This window comes from Exophiala oligosperma (genome assembly GCF_000835515.1).
Source record: "Exophiala oligosperma strain CBS 72588 unplaced genomic scaffold supercont1.8, whole genome shotgun sequence".
In the NCBI taxonomy this organism is placed as follows: Eukaryota; Fungi; Ascomycota; class Eurotiomycetes; order Chaetothyriales; family Herpotrichiellaceae; genus Exophiala; species Exophiala oligosperma.
Genome location: NW_015622825.1, coordinates 1,043,566 through 1,053,636, shown reverse-complemented (window position 1 = coordinate 1,053,636; position 10,071 = coordinate 1,043,566). Strand labels below are relative to the sequence as shown.

Sequence of the window (10,071 nt, the reverse complement as noted above, 5' to 3'; positions counted from 1 at the left end):
GTAGGGCATCGAGAAGTAGCGAGAGTTTTCGCCTCGCCTAGACTTCTCGAAAAGTCGCCAAACGGAAAGAAAGCATCCTGCCAAGCCTGAAATTCCCAAGCCACACCTTGTGGCGTCACTCAGGCGTGGTTGTACCATAAGCTCCTGTGGCTTGGGAGCAGACCATTATGGAAGGTTAAGCGATCCGCCTTCGCTTTCTTCGAGCGCAGTTTAGATTTCATTTACCGTTCTCTACACTTCGAGGGAACAACGGTGAACATGTCGACTGCACAATGCTCACCAGCTGAACCCCATCATCGCCATCAATCGTCCCTCGAGGGAGTGATTGATTCGTGCGCAGCAACTCCGCCGCTCAGCCCCGAACAACGACAGGATTGGACGCGTGTTTTTACTGCAGTAATCGACGCATGCGAACCGTTGCAAGATCCGAAGCCATACAAACCCATCACTCTCGTACGATTGACCTACGAATTCGCGCGATCCGAAACATCCAAGGACAACTTTCTGCGCTTCTTCTTCCGACATACAGAGATCTCGAGTGATGTTTCGCCGTCGGAATCGACCCCTGCGTCCGAACACGTACCAAGATTGGTAGATTTCGCACAGACGCTTTTTGAGAACTTCTTCCTTCCCTGTAAGATGATTCTGATCGGAGTTTCGATAGTTAATATCCGCTGACGGTGCGCCAATTAGTGAGAGCTACAACGAAAAAAACCCCTCAACCTTCGCCTGCGATCCTTTCCGACGTGCAAAGTGTACATACCATCGCCGGAACTACCGACCGGCTGGCTGCTTTGAGAGGTGAATGCCTTATACGTGATCATTATCGCTGTGTCATCTCACGCACATTTGACCGTGATCAAATGAGGACGCGTGTGTCTCGGGATGGCGCGGAGAACGCACAAGACGATGAAGGAAATCTCCTGTCTGAAGAAAGAGGCACGTTTACTACGTTGGAGGTGGCACATATTATGCCTCACTCGTTAATGACTCTTTCAAGTGGGAAGACAGAGTTGGTATGTTCGCTACTATTTGTTGAGCATCTTTGACCTGACAGGCAACTAACTATTTCTCGAAGGATGAGTCAAAAAGACTAGCGCTTGCAATCTTGAACATGTTCGACGATGGCGTGGTACATCTGATTGAAGGCGTTAACATCGACCGCCCACGCAATGCGATCACATTGACTCATGATTTCCATGACCTTTTTGGCAGGTTCGAGGCCTATTTTGAGGCCACAGGAAACGAACAACATACCTACCGCATCGACTCAACCGACACTGGCATAGGACGCCATCCGCTTTTCCCTGTCACTCGTACACTTTTCCTGACTGACACCCGAACGATTGATCCTCCTTCTCCACGATTACTTGCTATCCACGCGGCCATTGCAAAGATACTTCACATGAGCGCTGCCGGCAGCTATATTGACAGTATCCTTTACGACCTTGACAAGGGAGGAATCTCTGTGGATGGGTCAACTCCGTTGGGCCATTTCACTGCTTTACGGATTCATGGCTGGGTGGATGGGCGGATTCGTGTCTGCTGATTATTCTGCACATATGTGTGTTTGGAATGAATGTCTGATTAACTTATCGATATGCTTATGAGAAATGCGAGCGCTGGTGTTATGGAGTTCCTCACTATCACGACTATGGGTTACAGTACAAAGGAGCGTGTTCTGAGAAGGTATCAAGGCCGCAGCGCAGGCTCGTGTCTGTGTGGGCGCAGGCCGAGGTAAATAGCACTAGTCACATGATCGGGATCCTGTATTGTTACAATTATTTGGAGTTTACTGTGTTTCCCCTCACCATTGACCAGCCAAAGTTTTAGCTGCTTTGTTCTCTTGCACCTGCGCCCACACCAGAAGAGACTGCGCTGCGGCATCAACAACACCTACAAACCAAAAGGCTCTCCTTCGTACTGAATTCTTCAGTCGTGTTTCCAACCCATGGTTGTGACATCTCTGATGGTCAAGATATCTCATTCTTTAGCAAAGCCCTTATCTTGGGCATCAATATCTTGCTTAAGTAAGAACTCTACGGTGGGAGAAAAGAGAGAACTAAGTGTGCCTAGTAGAGAGAAGAGAGAGAACTGGGTGTGCCTGGCAGGGAGAAAAGAGAGAACTGAATGTGCCTGGCAAAACACCAAGCAGTCTCTGTGGGAGTAAGATCACAGCAACGAATGCTCGACATTGCAAAAGGCAACTTTACAAAAGGTAACATTGTAGAATGCAACATGACAACATTGTAGAAGGCCACATGGAAATATTGCAAAGAGCAACTTTACAAAGGTCAACATGGCATTGTTGCAAAAGGCAATATGGCAAGAGGCAACCTGACAAAAGGTAACATTGTAGAAGACAACACGGCAAACTGGGCAAAAAGGCACCATCACAGAATGGGCAAAAAGACAACGGGGCAAAAGGCGACAGAGCAAAAGGCGACAGGGCAAAAGACGACAGGGCAAAAAGGTGACAGGGCAAAAGGGAATCTGCTGGCCTCACTTTGGGTAATCAAACGCCTTGCTGGAGTGACAGGACTTTGTGATGGGACGAACAAGAGACTGAATGCAATGTCGTAAAGTGGAAACATTGCGGAATGAAACATTGCAAGATGCAATCTGCTGGCCTCACTTTGGGGCATCCATATCTTGTTGACGTGAGGACCCCTGCGTGATAGGGAGGAACAAGGGACTGAATGCAATATTGCAAAAGGCAACACATTGTAAGAAGGCAGCATTGTAGAATGAAATTTTCTGGCCTCGCCTTGGGCATCAACATAGCAAAGTAGCTGCATGGTATGAAGGGAGCAAAGGATTGGAAGTGCTGCCGATTTGGTATGCTACGCAAATGCAAGGCAAAGTCTGTCTGGCTGCTGACGGTACGAAATTACTGCTGGTACAAGTTGGCTTGGACGAGGAGTTTTTATACCACTTGATCTATATCAGGAGATCTTGGTCATGTGGCTAGTGCCAACACTGCTGCGGCGGCCCTCAATAACACCTGTAGCATAATCAAAAGCCTCAACCATGCGTGTACCGTCGACAGTCCATATCAATATTGAACTGTAACCTCCATGTGAGGGCTATGAGGAAAGCTCGGCATCCACCTCTCCTCGAACCAGTCTTTTGATTCGGAAGAAGCGCTTCGTCTCCGTTTACGACCTCGAACCTCCTCTTCCGAATCATCTTCATCATCACTATACATATCGCCACTATCCCCGGCCGATCCGGTGCCTGCCGGACCCGGACGTGGACGCTTGCGCGGACTGGCGCTACAACTTTTACCCTGACTTGCTGTGGTTCTGGCAAACTGAGAGGAACGTTCCGAATCACAAATCTCCTCTGTAATCTTGTTGTCGATCCAAAGGCGGAGCTTTACTTCTGCATTTACTTCCAAGAATCCTCGCAGGAGCTCAAAGATGGTGTACGCAAAACGTGCGAATAGAAATTCTCCGAGAAGATCTCGGTTTTCGATTTGGTGGATTTCGACGCCATGGTAAATTTGTGCAGTCTGAGAGCGAGGCATTGCGTTCAAGCAGGACACGACTAACCGTCCCTCAATGGGTACGATGGTGAAGACTTTCGCGTCAAAAATTTTGTGTATATCGCTTCGTAGCCGGATCATGTTGTCTGGGTGTTGAAGCTTGTCTGCTCTTGTGGTGGTGTTGGTATACAGGCCCAAATTGGAGTTGAACCAATGCCTTTCGGTGCGGGGGATCAGGTAGGCATCTTCGACGCCGTCTTCGAACAGTGTGATTCGGCAACTGTCACTACCAAACGGGTATGGTTGCGAAGATTGCTCAGAGGAGGAGAGGTCGGAGGAAATGTCGTGCCAGGAAGGAGGGAGATTCTGATATGGGAAGCGCCAGTGTCCAAAGTTGGGAGTGATTGCATAATTCAGATCTAGTCCTCATTAGAATGCTTCGTAAGAGATTACTTTCTTGGGGAAAGTGTCCTCACCGTCCAGTGATCGTGATGTCTGGAAATAGTATTTTCCCTCTTTCAATATCGTTTCTGTCAATGGAACCGGATCTTCGCCTCTTCTGCCCAAGGAGAAGAAGCCGTCCCACGAGTTGTTGACGAGAATACCACAGGCGATTCGTATCGTCTCATGGTGAAAACCGCCAGCATCTAGACGAGGCAGTATGAGGAGAGTTCTGTCGTAACCGGGATGCAGGATGAGAATACGCTCTTTGCTGGGGAGACTTTGGGATTTCTCAGGATGTGAGGGTTGCGGGTAACGAGACCATACGACACGATCGTCGTCTGCATGCCCGCTAGCCATTTTGTCGTCTTGAGGCCATATTGCTCATGGAAGAAGAAGAACTAGTATGAGCATTGGTGACATTGTTGTAGGTATTGTTTTAAGGCCGAGCAGCGCAGTTTGCTAACAAATAATTCCAGTGGTGATGATATGTTGACTTGGGATTGTTGTTGTGGTCACTAGCCAGCCAAGTCAGTTACGTAATCCCAAACCCCTCACAGCCTCACAGCCAGAGTTAACCCTCACCGGCATAGGAGTAATAATAATCCAGAAGTAGTCCTCAGCGCCCAAGGTACCCTCTCTGTGGCCACAGTACTGTACCCTCCTCCAGCCATCCAAGTCTTTCCCTCTACGCAACCTAGATCATACCATAATAATTCTTGGCAATAATATGATGCCACTATTAGGCACTTTATATGATTGGTCAATAATGTAAAATATCTAGGATTTTGAGTGACCAAAGGGCACTGAGTCCTACATGTCTTGGAGTTGCAAATAATCAACTCAAGATACCATTCGGAAAGGACTTGTAACCAATAGTCTCATCCAGTAGGGGCATCGAAAAGTAGCAGTCCACAAGGTCAGCGAACGCAGGCAGATGGGTTGCCTGGCAGTATGTAGCCTACCCAGACTCCTCCAGTAGGGCACTAAGAAGCTTATAGGTTGGGCAGCAATAGGCACCTCGCATGGAACGGCGACGTAGGCGGACATGATCCCTGTTGACGTGTGTGTGTGTGCGTGTGTGTAGACTGATAGCCGTAGAGAGCTCGAAAGATCTCGTGTGTTGAGCACCAACCCGGGGAGACATGAGCCTCCTAGCAGTATAAGTGTGTAGACTTAGGGCTAGGTATTCAGTAGAGCACTTGAGTAGTAGTCTCATAGTGGGCGGGCAGCTAAGCAATAAGCACTTTAACTTGGGTAGCAAAGACGAGCCCGGGCGGCCAGTGCAGACAAGCAATAGGCTGTACCTCAGTCTCTCTGAGATGGGTCTCAACCCGTCAAGCAGAGACGAGGCAAATCTCGCCTAACAACAGGTAACAGGTAAGCCTATCAAGCCACCTAAGTAGGGGAACCGAGTAGAGCAGCCCCAGGGCAAGCGATAGGCGTTCTCGCTTTGGGCATCAACTTGTAGCAGGCAGGAAAGGTTCGCCCAGTAACATGTAACAGGCACGCCTACTAGCCAGTTCAGTAGGGCCATCGAGAAGTAGTAACCTCATGACGAGCGGGCAGCAAGCAATATGCCGTATCTCAGTTCTCTTGGTTGGTTATTAAACTGTAGTAAGCAGGAAAGGTCGCCTAGTAGTGTAAGTGTGTTTAGTCTTATTGCCAGTCATCCAGGAGAGCACCGAGTAGTAGCCTCAGAACTGGGCAGTATTCTCTGTGTTTAGGCAGTAAGTAATAGGCATGTCGCCTAGTAGTAGGCCTGGAATGCAGCAGGGTAGCGGACATGAGTCGCCCAGCAGCGTGTAGTCTAATGGCTTAAATGGTAAGTAGAGCACCTAGAAGTAGCCATTGGGTCGGGGTGAACAGTAAGCAATAGACGTCTCGCCTTGTGGCAATCAACTGTAGCGTGTAGGAAAGATCGCCCAGCAGTACGTAGCCTGATAGTCTCACTCAGTAGGGCATCGAGAAGTATCAATCTCACAACGGGGCGGGCAGCCAAGTAATAGACTACACTCTACCCTCTGGTTGAGTTACAACGTAGCGAACATGCTCACCTACTAGTAGGTAATGTGTAGCCTAATGACCATCCAGTAGAGCATGGAGTAGCAGGTCCCAGGGTGGGCGGGTAGTAGACAAATAGGCACCTCGGCTTGGGTAGTAACGTAGTGGACATGATAGCCTGGTAGTAGGTGGGTTAGGTAGCCTAATGGCCACCCCTGTAGAGTATTGAGTTAGCACCCCCTCATGCCGAGCGGGCAGCAAGTAACAAGGTCGACACCCTGCTCTCTGGTTAAGGCATCAATGTAGCGGGCATGATCACCTAGCAGTAAGTAGCCTTATAGCCTACCAGCCAGCCATTTAATAGAGCATCGAGAAGCTCTTTTGTTACGTAGGAGCAGGCATGTCGCTCTGAGCAGTAAAAGACAGGCAGACATGATTGCCTAGCAGTATTTGTGCAGCATGTAGCATAATGGCCTTCTTCAGTAGGGCACCGTGAAGTATGATAGCAGCCTCAGTCTCCGGTTAGGCATCAAACCGTCAAGCAGAGTCAAGGCAAATCTCGCCTAGGGGAAACTTATCGGCCTCACCATGTGTGGAGAGAGATTGGCACGTTTCGAGCACAGTCCGAGACGATAAAGGGTCGCCTCACTTTGGGAGGGTCGAGCAGTAATTGGAGGCCTCACTTTTGAGTATTATTGAGTAGCGATAGGCCACACACACTCTGGGCACCATAAGGGACATGGCTCTTAGGCGGCATCAGGTAGCGACAACGTCTGATTTCGGGGCAGTAATAGGGCTTCAGGTTGGGGGAGCATTGGGCGGAAATGAGTCTCGCTTCGGGGTAGTAATGGGTCTTAACCTTGGGCAGCAATTAGGCGCACACACCCTTGGGTGGTAGTAGTCATCGGGATAAGAATATGGGCGGCATCACTCTTTTAGGCGTCACAGTACACACACACCTCACACTTTAGGTGACGGACGATCTTCGGATTAGTATTGAAGCCGTCAACTTTTGAGTTGGCATTATGAGTGAGGTCTGGGCAGAAGGCATATATTCAAATCAGAAAGACTCCCTACAAGGCCTCCTCATCCGGGGTCAGTGGCATTGGAGAGACTTTGCTTTGCGCGTATATGGCTACAGTAGGTAGAGATGAGGGCCTTCGCTTCGGGGCAGCAATAGGTCACACCTTGGGCAGCAACAGGGCTTCAGGTTGTGAGAGCATTGACCAGAAATGAGCCTCGAAATGAGTCTCGTAATGAGTCTCGCTTCAGGCAGTGATAGGTTACACACTGGGTAGTATCAGACAGTAATGGACGTCGCGTCGAGCAAGCGTTTTAAGGAGCGAATAGGCCACACCCTGAGTAGTAATGAGACATGAATCTGGGCAGTACCGGGTAGCACTAGAGTGTCAAGTAATGGTAGTAACAGGCCACATCTTGAGACTCACTCTGGGGCAGTAATAAGTCTCACTTCGGGTAGTAATAGGGCTAAAGTTGTAGTAGTAATGGGCGGTAATGAGTCTCGATTCGAGCAGTAATGAGCCTCAATCTGGGACTCATACTGGGCGGTATCGGGCGGCAGATAGGTCTCGCTTTAGGGCGGCAATGAGAAGTACACACCTTGGCTAAGTCTGGGTGTTGGGGGTGGCATACATTCCAATTGGAAAGACTCCCTACAGGGCCTTCTCACTCGGGGCGTTGGCATTAGAGAGACTTCGCTTTACTCGTACACTAGCTGGATGCCAACAGCGGTGCCCAACAGTATATCGCACACTCACAACCAGTCAAACACGTACGAGGACACTCCGTCAGCCCACTCTCCGACCCGTCGCGAGAGTATGTTGATCTGGTGTGATGAGTTGTGGGATGTGCGGCATCGCCTCGCAGGCTCAGCGTCCAGCTAGTGTGCCCGGTCCACTTACAATTCGCTAGCAAGTACAGCAGAGTGGGTTGTTTGGTCTCGAACCCCGGACGGGTTGGCTCACACTTGTCCAAGTCGGGGTGTGGTGTCAGCGATTTTCTTGACTTCTCATCCACCAACACTCCTTGGGAGGTTTGTTGATCTGGCGTCTGAGAGCTAGCTTCACTCGGAGACTCGAATGGACCGGACTCGTACACGATGACTGGTTGCGGGTGTGCGGCACAGCCGACGGCGTCCAGCTGGCGCCCATTTAGCGCCCGGCTGGTGTCCAGCCGGATTCCCGTCCCACCTCGCTTCGCCGTAAAGTGGTGTTGGTGTTTTGCAACAGGTTTCGAACCCCGGACGGGTTGGCTGGACCTAGTTCGAGGCTCAAAGGTGAGTTTCCTTGATTTTTTCCCTTCGAACCACGGAGCTACGCTACTCCGTTACTAGCCCGCGAGGTTTGTTGATCATCACATGCGGCACCGTTTTGACGCCCACTTGGTCTGTCCAGCTGGTGTCCCGTCCCACATCGCTTCGCCGCAAAGTGTCCAGTCGGTGTGTGTCCCACCCCTCCTTTTCAGTCAGCGTTGGCAATCATGGAGGGCCAGACTTCGAGACCAAAACGATCTTCCCGTCTTGCCGTCAAGTCACCAATAAAGTCTCTTCCGACAACGGACAACTTTCTACGGTACACAATGAGAGGATGATGACCCCTCCGGACATCCTGTGGTTGACTGACGTACCCTACTGCAACAATGTCGTGTAACCAGGCTACGGACCTTTTCACACTCATGATTGACCTGCCACAAAAAAGACTCATGTTGTGTAACCGGACTGACTAACGCTACGGACTTTCTCGAGACAACCCCCAACCGACCAACCCAGCACACACCTCGTATTCAACGGAAATCAATGACGCCTCGACTTTTCTTTTGGTGGACTATCTTTGCTACAAGGGTCATGGAAAGATGATACATCACATTGTTTTTTGTTGGGCTGGCTGGCCGGCTGGCCTCGACTCGCCCATCACTTCGCCCATCACTTTTTCCCCTCCTTCTTTCCCCTCTTCCTACGGAGTTATCAATCCAATCAAAGCTTGTTCATTCCTTGTCATGTCATGTCATTTTGTCATTCCACCTGGATATCCCTTGGACGGCTATGAGTCACTACGTACTTGGTATTGTTATCTCTCTCAGTACCCTCGTACATGAGGCGTCACATTATGGTATGCATTGCAGCATTGCATTCTCTCCCCACCCACCCAACATCCCAGATACGAGGGCGTGTGGTGGTGGTTGTGATGGCCATCACAAAGGGTGGTGGTCGTCCTCCTCGTCGGCAAATTTTGGCGCCACGAACCCGTGCAGTGCTGGTCGATCGGTGATGATGTAGGTCGTGGTGGTGACGGTGGTGACGGTGGCCGTGTCCGTGACGGTGGTGACGGTGGTGGTGATGGTGATGGTGGTTCTCGTTGACCGGTTTGGTGCTGCCTCGTCGTCCGGGCAAAAAATCTGGATCAACTCGTCTGCGATCTGGGCTTGTCTCTCGTACACGAGCGCGTCCTCGGCCTCGGCCTCGCACTCGCAACCTTCCCACTCGCTCTCCCACTGGGTCGACCACTCGGTCTGGCTCCGCCTTTCCCCTCTGCTCCCCCTCTTCGGCTTCTTGGAGCGTCTCTTTTTCTCTCGCTTGTTTGGTGTTACTCCCATGCTGTTGCCGTTGCCGGTTGCTGCTGCTGCTGCTGTTGTTGTTGTTGTCGTCGTCGTCGCTGTTGAGCGTTGTCGTTGCCAAGTTGGCTTCAGGTTCTTTGGAAAGACAAGGTTGTCTGCGATTCTGGAACGACTGTATGGGACTACGGGAAAGACTCTTTGAGAGGGGGACTTTCCTTAGATATCTGCATCTCGACTCGACCCTTCATGACTATCTGCAACTTTGTACTCGTCGCGGACGAGGCGTTGATGCATCAAAATTGAGACCTGCATCGCGACTCGACCATTTTACTCGTTGCGGGCGTCGATGCGCCCAAAAGTGAGGCACAAAAACGTGGCCCAATGATACCAAAGCGAATGCCTATCCCTGCCCTCAGAGAGGGCCAACAATTCCTCAAGTGTGGCCTAGGCCCTGGTCAAAGCGATGCCTATCTTTGCCCGGAGCTAGGCCCTAGTCTTCCAATTAGAATGCTCGAAGCGTCACCCAATAATTCCTCAGGTGTCGCCTAGACACTGGTCAAAGCGAG

General features: G+C 50.5%; 3 protein-coding genes across 3 annotated transcripts; 1 reads left to right on the top strand and 2 right to left on the bottom strand.

The window, feature by feature from the left end:
* Window positions 1-233: 233 nt before the first annotated feature.
* On the top strand, window positions 234-2,809 carry PV06_08339 (uncharacterized protein). Its single transcript, XM_016409661.1, has 3 exons — window positions 234-634; window positions 694-1,016; window positions 1,079-2,809. The coding sequence occupies exons 1-3, from the start codon at window positions 259-261 to the stop codon at window positions 1,547-1,549; spliced, it is 1,170 nt and encodes a 389-aa protein (XP_016259969.1). The 5' UTR covers window positions 234-258; the 3' UTR covers window positions 1,550-2,809.
* Window positions 2,810-2,884: 75 nt separating this feature from the next.
* PV06_08338 (uncharacterized protein) lies at window positions 2,885-4,392 on the bottom strand. Its single transcript, XM_016409660.1, has 2 exons — window positions 3,964-4,392; window positions 2,885-3,906 (listed from the first exon to the last, which is right to left on the bottom strand). Exons 1-2 carry the CDS (start codon window positions 4,286-4,288, stop codon window positions 3,056-3,058), a joined length of 1,176 nt encoding a protein of 391 aa, XP_016259968.1. The 5' UTR covers window positions 4,289-4,392; the 3' UTR covers window positions 2,885-3,055.
* A 4,750-nt stretch (window positions 4,393-9,142) lies between these two features.
* On the bottom strand, window positions 9,143-9,544 carry PV06_08337 (uncharacterized protein; the record flags this gene model as incomplete). Its single annotated transcript, XM_016409659.1, has 1 exon — window positions 9,143-9,544. The coding sequence occupies one exon, from the start codon at window positions 9,542-9,544 to the stop codon at window positions 9,143-9,145; it is 402 nt and encodes a 133-aa protein (XP_016259967.1).
* Between the last annotated feature and the right edge of the window lie 527 nt (window positions 9,545-10,071).

Coding starts and splice junctions, on each gene's coding strand:
- PV06_08339 (XM_016409661.1), top strand. CDS start 259: ATGTCGACTGCACAATGCTCACCAGCTGAACCCCATCATCGCCATCAA. Junction 635..693: donor TGAGAACTTCTTCCTTCCCT/GTAAGATGATTC, acceptor TGCGCCAATTAG/TGAGAGCTACAACGAAAAAA. Junction 1,017..1,078: donor CAAGTGGGAAGACAGAGTTG/GTATGTTCGCTA, acceptor TATTTCTCGAAG/GATGAGTCAAAAAGACTAGC.
- PV06_08338 (XM_016409660.1), bottom strand. CDS start 4,288: ATGGCTAGCGGGCATGCAGACGACGATCGTGTCGTATGGTCTCGTTAC. Junction 3,907..3,963: donor GACATCACGATCACTGGACG/GTGAGGACACTT, acceptor AATGAGGACTAG/ATCTGAATTATGCAATCACT.